At 40.7% G+C, this 21,181-nt stretch overlaps 1 protein-coding gene across 1 annotated transcript in view; it reads right to left on the bottom strand.

Moving 5' to 3' along the window:
- The window catches only part of ush2a (Usher syndrome 2A (autosomal recessive, mild)), a 744,800-nt gene that overhangs the window by 438,885 nt on the left and 284,734 nt on the right, over positions 1-21,181 (bottom strand). Inside the window, exons 26-28 of the mRNA XM_067989549.1 lie at positions 19,922-20,023; positions 14,768-14,770; positions 14,201-14,377 (exon numbers count right to left, since the gene is read on the bottom strand). Coding sequence (XP_067845650.1) covers positions 14,201-14,377; positions 14,768-14,770; positions 19,922-20,023 — 282 coding nt within the window. The remainder of the gene's footprint in view (positions 1-14,200; positions 14,378-14,767; positions 14,771-19,921; positions 20,024-21,181) is intronic.

Below are 21,181 nucleotides of genomic sequence, written 5' to 3'. Positions count from 1 at the left end.
CTTCCAAATCTCTACATTTGTCCTGACTCTCTTTTCCACTTTTTCTCAATCACTCTTTCTGTAAATCTTTCCTTCTTCCTATCTCTTTCTCCCACATGTTTCTTTAATGTCATATTCAATTTCACATGCTTACCTTTGTTAAAGCGCACGTATGCAACAAGATAACAGCCATGTACTGGTTTAGACATAGTTACCAGGATCAGGTGAGAACAGGCTGTCCAGGAGCAAGTGCAACGTGCATCATACGAATGAGCAGAGGCAGTGATAAGAGAGATAAGAGAGAATCTGAGGTGTTAGGGTTGGAGTAGAGGCCAGGCGGGAGTGGGAGAGGAGGTGATGAGGCATGGGATTGGAGTGTTTGTAGCGCTAAAAAGCCCTTATTAAAACTATAGGCTCTGTACATTTAAGAGAAAAACTTTCACTAGTGATGTGGATTCAGGATATGTTCCATCTTTATAGATTTAAAACATGGAAACACACATATGCTTAAAGAAAGGATACTTAATTTATCACTGTATTTAATAAACATTTTCATTCTGTGTTTTGAGCATTATTTTTAAGTGATTGTGCTATAGTACTGCGATAAATGCACTTGAGATCTACAGACTGAGGAAGTAGCTGAATCAGGAGGGCAAATGGGATTGAGGAAACATACTGGAGATGATTTTCTACTGCTTTGTGCCCCAGGTGTGCGTATCGTTATAAATTGGATAGCCAGGTGGTGAAAGATAGAATAGTAGAGCCTAGTCTTCAGTTGCTTCCAAGCCTTTATTCACAAACAGCTAAACATTACACACCAGTGGATACAAGAGAGTCCCCAATTGACACCCACCACCTGAATACAATTAACACTAATTGATATAAATGACAAGGATACAATTAATAGGTTCCACTCTCTCTCTAAATAAAAAGAAATTAAACTTTATATATATACAATACAAAAAAAATTTCAAAAATTAAAAACTTCCATATTCTGTACAACTTATACTATTCACAGCATTACATAGTAAGGCAACCTTTTTTCAGGAGCCCTAGTAATTTCTTCGTATATGTATCTCTTTTGGTTAGCCAACAGTTGATGGCTTGAATCCACTCATTTAATTTTAGAGATTTCCTTTCTCTCCAGCATTGATTTCAAGTCAGCAAGGTCAATCTGTAATCTTTTCTGACTCATATTTTTTATAGAGTGTACATTATCGCACAATGAACGATTGTCTGCATAACATTCATTGCGTATACTATCTTCAGTCCTCCCATTGTACAGGAAGTCACTCAAGATATTTGCCAAATAGAATCCCATATCCAAGAGCCAGTGTTCCAGCAGCCAGAGTACTTTTAACAACCTTTTTTTATTTTCTTAGCTTCCCAAGCTAAAGGACAACATTTCTCATTCTCACCCATAAGAAACACTATGAAACCAGCTGCACCAGAACACCCATCAGGAAGATTCGCATGTGAAGCATCGCTAAAGATAACTAGCTTAATGTTCTTTGCATCACCTAAGGATGGGAACTTAAGGCGGCATTTATCTATATTTAATTTTCGGAATGTTTTATTTGCCCTTAAAACATTCTCTACAATGGAGTGTTTCATTGAAGTTCTTAACTCCAACACATCAAAACTAGCATCTGGTCTAGTCTGAGTGCACAACCAGTTCAACTGATCAATTAAGCTTCGTAATTGCTCTGTCTCTTCTTTAGATATAACATCACCTTTCTGTGATGACCTAGTACGATTCACCAGGATGGGAATAACACTCTCTAAATAGGACTGTTGAGTTAAAGTTATACCAGACCCACTCTGCTTAATATCTAAACCAATATATTTAAAAGCCCCACAGCCCCACCCAATTTTAAATTCTACTCTAATCTTATTAATGACGAATTTCTCAAATTCTGCAGTACCATTCCATAAGAAATCATCAACATGCATCATGAAAATGCCTGAAAGTTGTCCTTTATGGTACCAATAAAATATTGTGGGATCTGCTTTTAGTTGAACACAACCTATTTTCAGCAAAGCAGATCTCACCGAAAAATACCATACTTTGGAAGCATCATTCAGGCCATAGATGCATTTGTTTAGTTTCTATACTTTTCCGTCTGCATCTGCTGCCTCTTTAGGTGGTTTCAGAAACACTTGTCTCTGAAAAGTATCGCCCTGCAGAAATTGAGCTTTTATGTCAATTGACCTACACTCCCATGAAAATGCTGCCAAAAGAGCCAAAATGATTTTTAAGATTACCTTTCCAGCAGTGGGAGAATCCACTCGAACATCTGTATCACCCAGTTTTTCTTTGAAACCCCTAGCTACCAATCGCACTTTAGCCTTACAAGTCCCATCTGCAAGGACTTTTACAGTCCAAAACCATTCTCTGCAACCATGTTATAAATTGGATAGCCAGGTGGTGAAGGATAGAACACTAGAGCCTAGTCTTCAGTTGCTTCTAAGCCTTTATTCACAAACAGCTCAACATTACACACCCTCCTATAAATGGCTACGAGAGTGCCAAATTGATACCCACCACCTGAATACAATTCACACTAATTGATATAAATCACAAAGATATAATTAACACCCATTTCCCAGGCACAAAGCAAAATAAGAAGGGGCAGCGATAGGTTATACCAAGTCTCTGCCCCCTTTGCACTTCACATATATTCTCTGGGAAATCCAAGCAGAGCGGAATGCTTCCACCTGGAACAGGTGGAACCATTTACACAAGATGCAAATGTAGCAGGAGTGACTTCAAAATGCTTCCTACCTTGCTTTCCTGGGTTGCCACCTGGCACATATCCAGAAAGCAGCTCACCTATTGAAAGTAGGCCTTCGAGGAAGCAGCCAGCCCCCTCAGATTGGAGGATCTGAGATGAGGCTACCAGCAAATTCCTTCTGCCTCCAAAGAGGTATGTTTTTTTTTTCAAGGGCAGCAATGGGATCAATGAGGCTGCTTTTTTTGGACAACAGCCAGAAGGGGCTGAAGCCAGTGGTCATTACCGTTGTTGTAAGCCTCTCAGGCCTGAAATAGCAAACAACTTTCCTCTCCCAATTTTGGGTGCACACCCATTCTAAGGGTATTCCTGTGGCGGAAGGATGTCCACGACATGGTAACGACCTTAGCCCCTAAATAAGGGTGGGTTCAGGCCCACTTGAGAAGTGCCATTTATACAGTGCATCGCTCGAGTTGCAGTCAGGTGAAGGGTGAAAGGGAATTCAGTCTCTTTGTTTTTATTTTCAGAGTATTCTCTTCCCATTCATTCCCCTTACTAATACTTGGTTTGATCTAGAGTTTAATCACTTTCCATTCAAATATCCACCCCATCCCCCATGTAGTTGATCATGATTTGTCTTTACCAGAGCCTTATCAAAGTTTAAGAAAAAATTTCCTATTTCCTGACATTCCACTACTCTTTTCTCGTAACAATCTTATCCGCTAAGATTAGCAAACATAGGAATATCGAGCCCTTGTTTTATATAAGTCTGTCATATATTTGGCCTCTTTTTCAGCTATCAAAATGTAATATTTTGGAAAGTTGTATGGTCTTTGCTTCATTTTTTAAAATCTTTTTCCACATTTGTAGATTTCTTTACATATTTCATGTAAGTTCTTATCCTGTTCTTTTATGTCCTCATTAGTTTAAATTCTTGTCTTCTTGCTCTGTAACCCTTTAGATGATTTTATAAACCATAACAAATTCCCCATTGGGCTCTTTATCAGTTTCTCCCAGCAGGTATGTCCAGTTTTGACCAATTTAAAATATCCAGGGAATTGTGCATCATCTTTATCTTTACCATGTGTTGGATCATTTGGTGTTACTTCTGAAAAAAGGTATGGAATAGAGAATTTCTCCCTTCTGATCCATGAATTGCCTTTAGAGGCAGTTATTCCGTTGAGAGCAATTCCATGCAGTTTCATGTGAAGTAATTTTCAGCATTTCATATGATTTCTTAGGTGCACAATTTACATTCCACTTCCAGGTTTGTTTTTACTTAAATGAGGGTTAACAAACTTGTCTGAAATGTAACCATTGATACTGAGTCTCTGGTGAGTAGGCTTTCAAAAATATTTAAAAATAGATCTAGTGTCCGGAGTTCAGTGAATTAATAATTAATTAAGCTCTGTTTATTTACTCACTGTGCGCTCCAATGCCTGTAGCAGTGCTATTCTCAGTTGAAGAAAATCTCAGATTTCAAGTAGAGTTCACAAGAGCTTTTACAAAATGCTGGTATATCTAACCAAAGACCTTGAGATCTGGAGACCTGACACCTATGCTGGGTGTTTAAAAAAACTTTAGCACTCTGCTAGACCTCACACAGTCTCAACCTTTCAGTACTGGATTGAAATTCATCATAAAGCAGCAACGTCTATTACTATATTTATACTGCAGCTACTTGTCTGAGACCAGTAGCAGTATGGGTTCCAGCCAGGTTACACGCATGTATAGTCTTTCTTTCTCAGTAGTTATCAAAATATTTAGAGAGTGCAAATGGCAATGACTGCACTGCCTAAATACTTATACTAAATCAAGGTAGGTTAAAAAAGTATCCAGGAGGTGCAAAGGGTCCAACATGTCATGTCGTGCAATTCCCAAGCAATATGATGTCTCCCTCCTTCAGGGAGTTTCACAATGCATCTCTCCAGAGTTAAATTGGGCCCTCACACTGGATTTATATTACACTTATAAGTGGAAACTGCTTCAATGCTAAAGTTGCAGTGTAAATGCACCGTAAGTGCTACACTCAGCCAAATGTGTACAATCACAATCTTTAATTTAAATTTCAGGAGGGTTAAGGGATCTGTAACTAAGGGTTTTGTTTACTTCTTTTAGAAACAAAGTGGACATGGACAAATAATGGTGCAAAACAGGCAGAAAGGAGAAATTAACAATTTGTTGGGATAAACAGATGAGCTCATGTTGGAAAGGTAGCAAATTCCTTGAGTGTCTTTAGGACAGCTTTATGCAACAATGGACCAGAAATTACTCAGCTCCAGATGTCGTATTGTAATGGCATCCTCTCACTCCGCCGGCGAAGACAGGGAACAAGTTTGTGAATGCACACATGCACACTAAAGCCCGGAAACCACAAACTTGCTCCCATTGGCTCGCCAGTGGTTTGACAGGTCCGAATTAAAGGGCCACGCCACACTACAATCAGTAAAATCACTAAACATTCGTAAACTTACCCATCTGCCCAGCTGGGACGAAGATACTTACTACTCCAAAAGGTACGCTGGAAAAATGCCAGCTCTACACTACTTTTTAAAAGCACGATGACTGTTAATGACTATGAAACAACAAAAAATTAAATTTTAAAAATGTGGAATGTCATATTACTCTTATTTTAATACTTTTTGATCATTTAAAAAAATTTTTAAAATTAAACATTTTATTTTTTTTTACTTTTAACTTCTGTAAGTTTCATTAAATTAAATCATTTGCTTGGCTTTTTATAAATATGTTAAATTTTTATTTAAACTAACATACAGAAGTTAACTGTAAGGGAATGATCTCTCCTTGCCTGCTTGTGGGCGTGACTTCTCTTCTTGACAGTCTCTAGCGATATGAAGGAACCTGCGCTGATTTCACAGCGCTGAACTTAAAAAAAATTGAAGAGGGAGCAAGTGGACGTCGGAGACCACGAGGTAAGTATTTTTGTGGTGTTTGTCCGCAGGATGTGCGGACAGCCTTGCCACGCCGGTCGGAGCAATTTCCAGACTAATATATCCTAGAACCAGCAACGGGGCAGGCCATATTAGATTTAATAATGAGTAATGAGCCAGATTTAGATAACAGATTTAGATATGTGGCTCTCTATCCCATCATTTGAGTCGTTAATAAATACAGTAAATAGTTGAGGCCCCAACACAGATTCCTGTGGGACACCACTAGTCACCTCCTGTCAATTTGAGTACCTGCCCATTATCCCTACTCTCTGTCTCCTGCTGCTCAGCCAATTTCCTAATCAGGTCAATAATTTGCCCTCAATTCCAGGAGCTTCAACTTTAGCAAACAGTCTCTTATGAGGGACTTTATCGAATGCCTTCTGAAAGTCCATATATACAACATCCATAGACATTCCCCTATCCACTACTTTAGTCACCTCTTCAAAAAATTCAATCAGGTTCGTCAGGCATGACCTACCCTTCACAAATCCAAGCTGGCTCTCTCTGGTCAGCTGAAAATTTTCGAAGTGTTCAGTCATTCTATCCTTAATTATAGACTCTAGTAACTTCCCAACATCAGATGTTAAGCTAACTGGTCTATAATTCCCTGGTTTCCCTCTTTCACCTTTCTTAAATAGTGGAGTGACATGTGCAATTTTCCAATCTAAAGGAATGGTTCCTGAATCGGGAGAACTTTGGAAGATTATAGTTAGAGCTTCTGCAATGTTCTCACCTACTTCCTTTAAAACCCTAGGATGGAAACCATCTGGTCCTGGGGATTTGTCACTCTTTAGTGTCATTATTTTCTTCATTACTGTTAATTTGCTTACTTTAATTATGGTGAGTCCCCACCCCGATTCAAAATTAGTTTCCTTGGGGCATCCAGCATGCTATCCTCTACTGCTACTGTAAATGTTGACACAGAGTAATTATTTAACATGTCCGCCATTTCCTTATTTTCATTTACAATATCACCATTATCAGTTTTTAAGGGGCCCATGTTGCTCTTGACCACCCTCTTTTTCCTAATTGTTAAAAAAAATTGTGTTGATTTTGATATCCCTTGCAAGTTTGTTTTCATACTCCCTTTTTGTAGCTATGTGAAACCCAGGAAAAAGAGGTGGGAAGCTTTTTAAAGTCACTCCTGCTACATTTCCTTGCATTGGAATGGTTTACACATGTTCCAGGTGGTAGCTTTCCACTCCACCTGGATACCCCTGGGATTGCACGTGAAGTTCAAAGAGGGCAGAGACTCGGCATAACAGAGTCATGTTGAGATGGTTTCTCAACCTTCATCCAAATATTGCAGCATCTACAAGTGGACCACAAAACTTTCCACCATCTGTATCTTGATAGCTTGCTAGTTCTCAATTATACAAAATGATCCATTTAAAAAGGTTGCCATTTTTAGCAGGTCATAAATAGCGAAAGGAAAGGTCTATTAACCGTTTTATGAACAAAAAGAAAACAATAGCTCTAAGTTACTGCGTAATTAAGTAAAGTTCTTCAGTGCCACAGCTGGCAGTCTAGAGCAAAATTTTACAATGCCAATATTAGAAAAGAAAAGCTTCAGAATGGCTAAGCTTTACTACTCTGAAGAAAGGATTTTTAAACAAAAATACTGCTTTGATCACCATAATCAAAGTCTCACTCATCAAAGTTGCTGCATTGTGTAATTTTCTTATCTACTCCCATGGTATGGAAAGTAACTTAGCCTTCAATTTTTAATCTTATTTCAATTTCCACTTGGTAAGGAATAATATCATGTAAAAGTTGACTGGGTTTCTGATAAGGTGGTAGCCTTAATTTATGCCGCTGTACACATAGGAACATGACAGATCCAAGAATACATGATATTTGAGCCATTAAACATTTTATGATTGACCCTTTTGCATAATCTGAATTTCAGCAGGAATCACCGTTAGTATGTGCAGTTCAACTACCTACATTCAATGATCTGAACCAGGCTGGAGTAGAAAACCATTTTCCCATTCCAATTAAATACATGCTTACAGTGTCATGATAAAGGGTACAACGGTCGATCTCATACCTTTAAGAATATTGTTTCCAAACAGCATAAAGAAGCAAGATGTGATTTAAACAATATGGGGGCTAAATTAATTATGGTCTGTTTTCAGGTGCATAACTGACAGCACACTTCTAGTGTGCACCCGAACCTCAGTGTAATAATTGGGGCGAGCTGCTGGTGTCTGCCAGGCCTCCAGAAGCAGCTCATCCATGTGACCAGATGGAATTTGGGCCGCTTGCCTCATTGGCAGCGGCCCTCAGTTAAGTTTTGGGTGTTGGTGGGGGGGGGGGGGAAGAAGAACGGGGTTGGGGCAAGCACGGGTTGTTAGCATCCCACAGTATTGCTGGGAGAAGCATTCCTGCTCCACCTGACCACACATCAAGGTAAATATGAAAAAAATACATATATTTAAGGACCGCTGGTTAGATAACTTGTAGACCAAGTAATGGCTGAGTGGAGCAGGCGTGGCGCTTGCTCCAATTGCAGTAGACGAATTTTGTGGAACAGGTTCGAGGAGCTAATTGGCCTATTCCTGTTCCTAATTTCCAATGTCCTGAAACAGGCGCAGGACCCTCATTTCCAAATTGAAATGAGGCCTGTTCTCATTTCAGGTGCCAGGGCCACTTTAAAAAAGGCCCTGATGAATTTAGCAATAGCCTGGGTGCACACGCAAATCAGATGTAGGCTTTCCCACTGTTCAATTTGTCATTGTTGCGCCCATTTTACAGCTGTAAGAGGAGTTATAGACTGTGCAAAATGTCTGGCCTCAACTGAGTACCTCCTACAGTGGTAAACATTAGGCACAGATATCCATACTGAGGAAGTGGTTATTGAGTTACAGTAAGGAGCACTTCGTGAAGTACAGAGCAAGAATGAGGAAGACCAAATGCAGGTGGAATTGATGGAGCCAAAACCTCCTGGTTGCAGGACCAGATTGAGGGTTGTTTAAGTTGCTGAATCCTGGGTTATGGCTCATAGAGTCTGCTTATAAATGTCGTTTGGTAGCTCAGCATCAAGCTTCATGTGGTCAATTGTGAATGGGTAAAGTAAAATCTACATCACCCACATCTGTCCATGACTGTCTTATGGGAACTACAAACCATCATGGAGAGCATGGCTACTCCTGTGTCCTCTGCAGTGCAGCTGCCTCCTTGGCCGAGGTCCTAAACTCAGGCATAGTTTCCATCACAAATGCTTTGACTGGTGCTCTTGGAAACCTTGTGCTTCAATCTATAGTAGTTTGGCTTCTTTGAATTCACCATATTGGGAGCCAGATAATAGAGGATTTTAACAACCTCATTGCTACTCAGTAGTCTGCTCTCATAAAGATTTCTGGCCTTGCTGAGGGATGCTCAGCAGCAGGGGAATGACAGGTGTGATGGAGATACCTTTCAGGGCAAAGCCATGTCCATAACATCCAGCAGCCACACCATATGACTATCAATATGTCACATAGCATACAATATCCATAACACTTACAGTTGTAGGCCTTTTACTGACCCAGCACAAAAATGTACTGAGCCATCATTACAGGTAGACAAAGGTCCCTATCAGTAATCTCAGCAATCAGTTTCTCCTTCCATTAAGGAACCACTTAAATAGAACATATGTTGAGGAAGTATAAGCAATATCTTATTTTCAGTAAGGGAAAGTACTGAGAGAAAACAGTGCCCAAAAATATGAGGAGCCAGTGCCCAAAGCACAGCAACACAATGATGCTTGCTAACCTCCTTATTCAGAACAGCATTGGTCACGCATTCAGGATATCTCTTGATTATTTCACTATCAAATTAAAACTGGGAGCTAAATTCTATTCTTATTTGCATTAACACACGTGATGGATAGCATATATTTATGTAGGCAAAAGATTGTGCACCTGCATCACAGTGCCCTTTTAGTATCCTACTGCCCTTATGAGGACATGAAGTAAGGTATATCTGCATACTGCAATCTAGAGCAAGATTTAAATATGTTGCAAATTAGATCTTAAATTTGATTAAATTAGTTACATGGTACAATAAATTGGCATCCTTAAAGATGAAGTCTACAGAATATACATAGATAGAAAATGGTGAAGAAGGCAGTAATTCAAACAGCAATGTTATTCAGCCTCCTAACCAGAGAATAGGTTAAAGAAGACCTACTCAAGGCCTTAGTGGCAGAGATCATGAAAAACAAGGCTAAAGAAGACAACCAAAAGGCCAAAACAGGTACATCAATTTAGGTAGATGGACCAACCATTTAAATGCACCTTTTCAAGTGCATAAAGAAGGAAGAAATATGCAATAGAGTAACCTGTAGTGGAGGATTTTATTGTGAAGCTGACCTGCACCCAGGATCCATAAACAGCAATCAGAAGGCCTTCGGTCCCTAAGATTTTCTTGACCTAGAAAAAGGAACTTACCTTCCAATTGGGTTCACTGGCTGGCATCCAGGCCCCTCTCAGATCACCCAGTCTGAACACAATTCCTACTGTCTGCTTCTTTCGGAAACGCATCCAAATGGACAACCGCTTGGCATTCCGAGAAGAAAATGAGGTGGGATGCACTGTTAGGTTCCTCCTGCCTCATTTGCATAGCTGTCCATGTCTCCCCCTCAAAGGAATTCCACAGGCAATGCCTCTTTTTACTCTGTGACCAGGAACTGAGCATTCCTAAAGTCCGAGGCAGAGAAACATTTGCTCATGCCCCATCTGAATTACATGAGGAGGAGTAGACAATGTGCATAGAATTTTCTCTGTTTCACTTGTAAATAATCGCCTGGGTGGAGCACAAGAGGAAATCAGGTGGGAAAGGTCATGGCCAGGATTTTTACTCCGAGCTGTGGAGAGCAGGGGGGAGCATTTCCAAACCGGAAACCCGGAAGTATGGGTTGGCTGGCCGGCTGGGAAAGCAGCCGGAGGGCAAATGCCAGGTAAGTCTGACATTGAAGAGCATGGGGCCAAACATCTGGGAGGTGGTTGATCATCGGGGAAGAGGTTGGTCATCGGGGGGGGGGGGGGGGGTCGGACATCGTTGGGGGGAGGTCGGAGACATCGGGGGAGGTCGGAGGCATGGGGGTGGAACATCATGGGGGGTGGGGGGTGGGGGCGAAGGCATTGTGGTTGGAACATCATGGGGGGCGGGGGCGGAGACATCGGGAGGGAGGGCTGTAGATCGATTAGTGGGGTCAGGCATGCGGGGAGGGGGCCAGTCGATCGAGTGTGTCGGTTCACGGCAGGTAAGCTTGTTGGTCCTGGAATAAACACTCCTGCTTCTCCTGGCCCACAAGCAGTGCAATAAAGGCACTTACCTGTTGATCCAGCCCTTCTCGCCTCCGCTTATATGGCGAGAATCAGAAGGCCTGGGAATCCAGGCCGCCAGGAGTTAAAAATAAAGAAATTATTAAAATGGAGGCAAGCAGCCTCCTTAAAAGATTTTACTGACCAACCCGCCTCCTGAAAGCAGATTGGTCACCACCCCCCCGCGACCCGCCTCCGTTAAAACCGGAAGTGCTTGGGTTGGAGGTGGGTTGGGGGTCGGGTTTTACATTTTTACAATTTTTACTGTCCGACCACCACCAACCCACCCATCCTTGGGGGTTAAAATTACCCCCCATATGTTCATAATAAATCCTGTCCAATTTTCATTTTTTTGTATCAAACAGAACTTCTAAATGGATCATATTTGCGTGTAGTGATGTTAACTTCTTGTTAGCTGACATGAGAGTTTAAAACTTTGATGCAGTACTAAGGGAGTGCTGCATTGTACAGTAGCCTAGTGGTTATAGTACTGGACTAGCAGCCTAGGTGTTGTGTGTTCCGATCCCACCATGGCAGGTTATGAAGCTGAATTCAAAAAAATCTGGTAAATTGCAGGCTAGCACTAGGTAATTGCCAGATTTGTCATAAAAACCCTACTGGGTCACTGATGTCCTTCAGGGAGGGGCCTGCCTGCACTATGTGGCTTGCTCTTAGGACAACTAGGGATGGGCAATACATAGCACTCACATTTCAAGGACAAATAAAAAAAAGTGTTGGAGATCACATCCTTCAGATTAAAATTTAAACCCAGGCCCCTATCTTTTCAGATGGGCACTACAGATCCTATGGCTTTTGGCCAAAGAAGTCTTCAATGCAAAAGGCCATAAAGTAATTAAAGCTAAAAAAGGTCCGAAGTAATAATCCCAGAAAAGACCATTTTTATACTACAGACATTTCTTAATAGCATGAGACCCCATTATCCCTAGCTCAGGCTTTCAGTGGAATACCTAATGGAACATAAAGATGTTGCACCTCCCCATTTGTGTGACAAAAATCTCAAGAAATGCAAAATTGACAGGGAAAGGGTCATAAAAAACCCAGCCACAAAGTCTGCCTTGCTGGAGGAAAAACCATGCCCCGGTGACTTAATGACAGTCACAGGATCACATTTATTCGGTTTGATAGGCAGAAAGGAGGAAGGGGCGAGACCTTCTGGCATGTGTAACCCTGATTTGGTTAAGTGAATGTAAGGAGATTTCCCTTTGAAATTAAGATATAAAATAGAGGGCTATTACACCTCTCCAGTGGTAGACAATCAGTAGTCAGTAGCAGACAGTCCATAGTAATATTTTTCTAGAGAGGCTAAGCTGTCTCTCTCTTTATCTTTGTAGAAGTAGCAGTCTCTCTGTTAGTTCACTTAAGTTTCTCTTTGTTCTGTAAGACCCTCTACCTAGCAGACCCAGATAAGTGTCTTTACAGATACAATTAGGACAGGCAGTAAAGTATTGAGTTAGCTTGTTGGACCGTAACTGCCAATTGCAGGCGGAGAAAAGTGCCACTTAACTTTATAAGTGTCCGAGATCAGAGAAAGATGAGAGTCAAGTCAGTTCAAGTATTGTCGCTTGTGCGTAAGGTGGGTTCAGCTGGAACTGAAGATACAAGCAGAACAAATAACTCCGCTGCCAAAAGAGTGCTCATGGGCTCGACCCTCCAGGAGCTAATTCCTGAGTTCCAGGCAAGGGAGAAGGTTGACTCAATCATGCCGCTAATAAAGACGAGTTCTGAACGATTGCTAATGATCAGTATCGAGATGATAATCTATCGAATAAACTGGCTACCAAAGCTGTTAACTTGTCAGTTATCTAGGGGTTTAACCCTAAAATAACTTCACCAATTTTAATAATCTCAGATTCTGATCACTGCTATAATTAATACTCAGTGTCCGTTAATGCTGATTTATAGTGGTACACTGAATTGCCTGCCTAACTTCGGCTACTCAAATTGTTAAATAAATCTGTCCATTAATGATTTGCAATTCAGACTGCTTGATAACTCTGACTACATCTTTTCATATCGTTAAACGTTCATGTACCCAAATTTAGCCCTAAGTTGTGATTTTGTAACCAATAAGCTGTCTTACTGTACTTGACTGGTAGTCTGACATCTTCCTTGATGATTTGGCAAGAGGGGTTAATTCATTCATTCAGTAGCTTGTAGGTATCCTAACCAAGGGTTGAACTAAAACTTAAATTTAATTAAATTTAATCCAAACTGGTTAGTGCAAGAATATTTTGGAAAGCTGATCCAGGCACCACTCATTCCTAGGCCTATGTTGGGAGGTAAACCCCAGACAATTTCTAGCAAGGGTGTTAAGGATTCGTCTAGTTCTTCGGCATATATTTGTAAGGATACTGAAACCCACCGTACTCCTTCTTACACTAAGCTTTTTCAGTGGCCGCTCTGTCCCCACCTCCCACAATCTCCTCATGCCTGCAGCCTCCCCCTGCAGCAGTGTGAACAGTGCAGGGAATAGAAGGTGTTGCAGAGAAAAAAAGAGATAAAAACAGAAGAGAAAGGGTAGTACGAAAGTCAACATAAATTAAAGGAAAGATGTAAACAGCAAAGAGATAAAAAAAAACGAAGGAAAAAGAAACAGCCATGCTGCAATTCTTGTAACAAAGAAAATATAAGCCTTGTGTTCTGCACCATTATGTGTAGATGTTAGTCATTTCAAAGCATTAAAAAAACTTGCAATCTGCCAATACATTAACTTTACAGATGCAAAATCTATCAACATACAAAGTATATTGACATGCAAAAATGTATGAATGCAACATAAATCGCACATTGGCACACAATACAATCGCATTAATGTAGAATGTGCCTGTTATTGACTATTATTATTCTTGTAATAAAGACATTCGGCATTGTGCAGAGCTCACCAACTTACTTGTCCTACTGGACATACCACATATGATTCTTTAAAATTCAAATCGTTTTTAATAATTCATATCTGGGACTTGATAATGAGAATTTATTGGATGATGAAAATACCTTGTTTTGGTCTACATAAGCCTGTGTGAATCGGACAGTTCACCTTCATCATATGAGAACGTGAATTCATGATGTTGCACGTCTGTTGATCATTAGCTCACAAACATGAATTGTTAATGCCATGCATTTATCCTGTGTAACAGTACTACATTTGACACAACATTACTTCTTTGTTCCAACCCAGTGGGAACAGATGTTTAATTACCATTACCTTGTCCTAGGAAGTGTGCTCCACCCACAAGAACACGAGGACAGCCCTCCCAGCTGTGATACGTTCCAACTTTTTCTTCGGCGCTATTCCAATCCAATGGTTCCCAAACCTCAGTGGGAGTCTCTCTTTTCTTTATCTGCACATCACTGAGACATCCCACAAATCCTTTTGCAACCACTTTTGTATCACCTTTGTAGATTCAGAAAATAAGCATTAAAACTGAATTCAGCATGTACAGTACATTGCATTCCATACTTGATAACCATTCTTACAATTAGAAATCATCGTAGTTTTCTTTACTATTATTAATTAAGCACAAGTTTCTTTTCTTTTCTATTACCTGCACTACTCTTGTCTATATTTAACTGCTTTGAGTACTACATTTTGAATACATATTCAGAGCATGAGGCTTAATTTCACATTATGCATTCCTTTCTACTTTGGCACAATAAATAATACACTGGATAAATCTCACAGGAATAATAGTTAAAATATTTTTAAAGTAATTGCTCAGGATTTTAAACTTTACCAGTATTTATTTAATTTAACATTCTGTGTACATGAAACGTTCTGCTAAAAAGTAAAACATACCAGATTTGTACCTTGGGGGGTTGTATTTTAAATTTAACACTTGATTTAATTAGTCAAAAATATCTCTACATCTCCGCTCATTTTTTTTTCATCTGAATGGTCCAGTTCCCTATTTAAACTCTCTCCTATTTATTTTTCTGTCTTCTCATTTTTTTCAACTCCCTAACCTCCTCTCTGCGTTTTATGGGACATCTGAATTGATCTTTGCAATAGGTTGCATCTGGCAAAAGAAAATATTCCTAGTCCATAATTCTACAGATTTGCCTACTGCCTGCATTTAGGGTGCAATTATACAGGTGCTGGCCTTAGAATTGTACAGTCAGATTGCATACAGTAGACCAAAATTACACTGCCGGTTGCACCTTGCACTGGACTAGTAGTAAAGGAGCTCTGCACACTAGTTACAAAGACCAAAGTAATAGATTGGAAAAAAGCTCATTTTGAGGGGATGAAAATGGAATTAGGGAAGGTAATTTGGGAAAATAAATTCACAAAGATATGGAACAGCAGTGTGAAATATTTAAAACGGTGATCAATAGAGCTCTGGAGAAATATATTCCTCTAAAAAAACAAGAACAAACTAGCCAATAATGAAACGCCATGGATGAATAAAGAGATAAGGGTAAAATTGAAACTAAAGAGAAAGGCATACTCTAAGCACATAGTCAATAAGGGAGAGGATGACAAAAGGGAATACGAAGAGGTTAAGAAAGAAGTAAAAAAAAAATAGGAAAGCAAAGAGGAAATACAAAATTAAGTTATCAAGGAATATAAAAATAAATTGTAAAGTATCTTACAGACACATAAATAACAAATCAAAAATTGGGATAATGATAGGGCCACTAAGGGATGCACAAGATTAACTCACAGGTAATGACAGCGAAATGGCAGAAATATTGAATAGTTACTTTGTCTCAGTATTTATCAGTGAGACTAATAAGGTGGGCATGACATTAGAAGAAGAGATCAAAAAAGATATAAAGACTTTAAGACAGAAAGGGGGAAAATAATTGATAAACTAATCAAACTTAGAGAGGATAAAACCCCTGGTCCGGATGGATTGCATCCGTGCATTTAAAAGAATTTAGCAAAGAGATAGTAGAGGCGCTATTGCATATATATAAAAATTCATTAGAAAATGGAATAATGCCAGAGGACTGGTGGACGGCTAATGTTATTCCTATATTTAAGAACGGAGATAGAACAAGTAAAGGAAACTAAAGACCAGTTAGCTTAACATCGGTGGTAGGAAAGATAATGGAATCTTTACTCAAAGATGTAATAGGAAAACATCTAGAAAACAAAAATATAACAAAGAGTGGTCAGCACAGATTTTAGAAGGGATAGTCATGCTTGACCAACCTCGTTGAATTCTTTGAAGAAGTAACAGAAAGAGTAGACAAGGGTAATGTAGTAGATGTAATATATTTGGAATTTCAAAAGGCCTTCAATAAGGTACGGCATTGTAGACTCATGACTAAGGTCAGGGCATGTGGAGTCAGGGGACAGATAGCAGAAAGAATAGCAAGCTGGCTAGAAAAGAAAGATGGGGCTAAGGGTCACTACTCAGAATGGCAAAAGGTGGGAAGTAATGTTCCACAGGGATCAGTGCTGGGACCACTGTTGTTCTCTGAGAAGATATAGGTATCAGGAAAGGCTGAACAGGCTGGGGCTCTTTTCTCTAGAAAAGAGAAGGCTGAGGGGTAACCTGATGGAGGTCTTTAAGATAATGAAAGGGTTTGATAGGGTAGAAGTAGAGAAAATGTTTCCACTTGTGGGGAAGTCCAAAACTAGAGGTCATAAACATAAGATAGTCACTAATAAATCCAATAAGGAATTCAGGAGAACCTTTTACACCCATAGAGTGGTAAGAATGTGGTACGTGCTACCACAAGGAGTAGTTGAGGCAAATAGCATAGATGCATTTAAGGGGAAGCTAGATAAGTACATGATGGAGAAAGGAATAGAAGGATATGCTGATAGGGTTAGATGAAGTAGGGAGGGAGGAGGCTCGCGTGGAGCATAAATGCCTGCATAGATCAGTTGGGCCGAATGGCCTGTTTCTGTGCTGGAGACTCGATGTAACACATTGTAACACGCATGTGCAATCATCTGCTTGTATATTTAGAAAAGGACAGGGGAGACAAATCCTAACCTGAAAAAGAGTTAAAAGTGAACCACTTGTGTGCTTTTTAAACTCGGCTGCACAACAGACTGTAATAATATTACTTCCAGTGCAAACCAATCAGGAAGAATCTTACACCTCTTGGCTTCAGTGTCATTTGACTTCCAAATTATACCACTGTTATCACATCGATCCACATTTGCAACTGCTTTACATTGATGTGACAGCAGTAGAATAATGACACAGTCATATTTACTATTTCTTAGTTGATTGCTGGCTTTTAATCCCATCAGCACTTTTCTCTCGTTAAGACCATCAGTTCCATTACTTTCTATGAGAATCCCATTAAATTAGCGTAAATCCTGACATCCACGAGATGGGTTAGTATAAATGGATTTTTTTGGTGTCAGAAGAGGAGAAATGCTGATTTACTAAGGGGCACCAGAGAGTTTGCACTTCAAATTGTTGCTTGGAATAGTTTTAGTCAAATAATTGAGACTCAAGGCAGCTTTCAATGGTTAAAGTCAGATTTGTATCATTAATTGAACAGTCACAACTAATAACTGTACATTCATAAATAATACACACTTTCAAACAAGCTAAACATCTATGCATATTTCCTCATCTTACATACCATTAGTGTTAAATAGTTTAAATTTGAAGTAGATCTTGAACCATCTTGCATTGGAAAATCTCTGAAGTACAGATGAAGGCCCCCTTTTAGCAATTCAGATTATATTGGGAAATATCTGGCTTGTTTCTTAATGTTATCTTTCCTGTCTGCTTTGTGTATATTCTAATGCCTAAAGAATATGAAATTTGTTTTGCTAGCTTTGATAAATGATCCAAATATGCTGATGGATTCTGCTTTGAGTAAAAGGTTTTCATCTTTATACATATAATTCATCTCAAATTGATGAATAATGTACAAACATAACAAATTAAGTGAAATGTAACTGGGGTAAGTCAGAAATATGCACAGAAGATTTTTTGTTCACAGAATTAAACTTTGATATTTTTCTGTGTACTTTGTTGTTGGAGGCTCTGTAGCTCAAGTATTTTGAATGCTGCACTTCCAAACGGAGGTCGTGGGGGTGATTTTCGGAGGCAAATGTGGGTGCGTTGGGGGTGGGGGGGTTCCGAAAATCGCGCAAATCCCATTCGGGTTCGGAAGCCGGCTCCAACCCGCCGGCTTCCGAGTTTCCCAGGGATCCACCTGTGTGCGCGCAGGCGACCCAAAACCAGAAGTCCTGCTGGCAGTTAAAGCCAGCGGGATGACAGTTAAAGAGCCAAATGTACCTCATTGAGTACTTAAGGCACTTTACCTGTGACAGAGTAAGTCATTAGAAAGATTTTTAACTTACCTGGGTAGCTTGCCCACCATTTCTGATTCACGCCTGGTGAAACCAGGTCTGGATCAGGGAAAAAGAAACTAGATAAATTAAATAAAAAACCATGGAAGGAAGTGAAAACACTAAATGCACCTACCTTTGAAACCTGCTCCGATGTCCGATGTCTCCCACTCCGATGTCCCCTTGTTCGCCCTCCCGATGTCCCCCCAATCTCTCCCTCCCGGTCTTCCCCAATCTCCCCCCGATCTCCCCCCCCCCCCCCCCGATCTTCCCCTGATCTCCCCTCCCGATCTTCCCCTCTCCACCCCCGATCTTCCCCTTTCCTCCTCGGTCTTCCCCTCTCCTCCCCGCCCCCAGTCTTCCAGACCAGCACTGGATGACATATCGCTGTCTCTCTTTCCCGCTCCCCCACCCCCCCCACCCCCCCCACCCCCGTCGTGTTGCAGCTCCTGTCAATCAGGCTGGCTGCCGGGCCAGAGGACGTTAACCACTATCAATCAATGTGCAATCGCATTGGAAACGGTAAGTTTGGTGCATGCGGATTTGCCATGCGCCCAATCGCCCCCTCCCCCACTGCCAACCCGCCTCCCCGCTAATATCGGGGCCCATGTGTTTCAAATACCAATGCCTCCTTGTCATTTGAACTCACTTGTTATAGCTGGCTGACTTTCATCACAAGGCAGCAATGAAGCCCATTGGAGGAGAAAAGGGAGCTGACATTGTCTCGCTTACCTTGCATCAATTATATCTCATGTTAACCAACAACAGTGATTACGGGGAAGTCAATATTACAAACTGTACCGTAGTTCCTATCAAATGAGGTAGATGAGAAAAATGCGCATATTTCTGACTTATTCCAGTTACATTTCACTTAATTTGTTATGTTTGTACATTATTCATCAATTTGAGATGAATTATATGTATAAAGATGAAAACCTTTTACTCAAAGCAGAATCTATTAGCATATTTGGATCATTTACCAAAGCTAGAAAAATAACCATATCTCGTTATGGAAAGAATGGGGACAAATTCAACTTGCACCCAAAATGGGCGGCAAATTGGCAGAGCGATTGCTCTGTGTTGGCCTGAGACCCGGGCCAAATTCGACATCGGGTCTCATTTGAATGGAAGCGGCAAGTTGCGGACACCAAACGGGCATCCCGATGCAGCTCGCAGATCGGAGCCTGACAAATTATGCCGTAAGCTCCGCCCATTTGTTCCTGAATTTTGTATTGGGCTCTACAGCCGGCATAAGACCCCGATTTGCATAGTAAAACTGATTAATGCCTATTTCAGGCAGGGCAGGCTGTTCGCCTTTTTACAGCCCACCTAAACATGGCATCGGGTGAGCCTTGGGTGTAAATATGGTGGTCGATATGCTCCCTCCCCACCACCCCTGATTTTGAACTCCTGGCTATCCATTTTTCAGGAGCAAACAGGATGCCTGTTTCTTCTCCAATGTGTTCAACTGAAAGAATGTGCTGAATTGGAATTCATTTCAAATTCAAACTAACTTTATATATACATTTAGAACAAACATGATCAACAAAACTCTTCGGAAACAAAACTAAACAAAAATAATAGCCCTGGTGATGTCAGCTCGCAAAAAGTTATAACAGAGCCAAATAATAAGTCAGAACTAGTATTTTTTACCTGTATCCTCTCTGATAATGGTAAATTCATGTGGAAGTCCTCCTATAAATACTCCTGTATTATCTCCAATAATGGTGCTACCACTTGGTGCAAATGCTGAACCTGAAGAACAATAACAATAAGTATAAATCCAGTAATATGCTACAAAATCACCGAGTTCTTATGGAACAGTTATGTTAATAGAAAGTGTTATTTAGGAACATAGGGATTGATAGACGAGAAAAGACCACGGTCCATCTAGATCGCCTTCTATCACCCAGGTAGTCACATGATACAGCGATAATGGAATTGTTGGCCTGGAAATTCAGGTGCACCCATTTTTAGGCAAAATCCCTGCACCTAAATATTGAGGCCAGAGGTGCCCCCAATATTGGGCCTCAGGCCTTATGTCTATGGAACCAGTGAGTTGCGCAGAGCTGCCGGCGAAGCAAAATTGAAGATCAGGGCACTGTGATGCTAGCAGCGGCCCTCAGGTAAGTGAGGGGAGGGGGGGTGACTGGGTTGGGAATGCTAGCTGATCTGGTTGGGAGGGGTTGGAAGCCAGAGGGAGGGAGCGATGGCCGGGGTGGGGTGATCGGTGGCTGGGGGAAGGGGCGGTGTCCGGGGGTGGGGAGGCACCTCAGGGCAATCCAATCTTGCAGTGAGGGCCTCAAAGGGCGTTAGGCCACTTATTTGCACTGCAAGCCGATTTTACCAATATGGTGAACGGTGCATTTAAGGCTCGTAATGAGTGTGTGCTTCCTGCCCATTATATTGGAGGCTTAGGAGACCATTTATTAACTGAAAAACGGGCGCCGTGTAGCCGAATTTCTAGGGCATAGTTTAATCATAGCATTTAATCGCCATCAATTAGTCTTCAACAGACCCAGGTATGAGGTGAGGAAAACCCCCGTGGTGAAAAGGTTTGGGAACCATAGGTCCAAAGTCATCTGTTCCTCCCAAGTATGCTACACCTACCACATGTTGGCCTATAAATTTGGCTGCGCAGCACCCTTCTTTCAGGCATGATCCGATTTCTATGCCGTCATGTCTCAAATTACTCATATACTGTATCCCAAATATTATTTTCTGAAAGAAATCTATCTAATTTGCATTTGATGAATCAATACTATCTGCTTCCATCAACTCCCAAGGGAGCCTGTTCCATAGATTGACCACTCGCTCACTGGTGTTTCTGCAGACTGGTTTTGAATTTACTACTTTTCAAGCGCAGGTTGTGTCCTCTAGTTCTACTGTTCTGGAGAAAATGAAACAACTTAT

This window comes from Heptranchias perlo, chromosome 8, assembly GCF_035084215.1.
Source record: "Heptranchias perlo isolate sHepPer1 chromosome 8, sHepPer1.hap1, whole genome shotgun sequence".
Taxonomy (NCBI): Eukaryota; Metazoa; Chordata; class Chondrichthyes; order Hexanchiformes; family Hexanchidae; genus Heptranchias; species Heptranchias perlo.
Note: the sequence above shows the minus strand (reverse complement) of the source record. Positions and strands in the feature narration are given on the sequence as shown.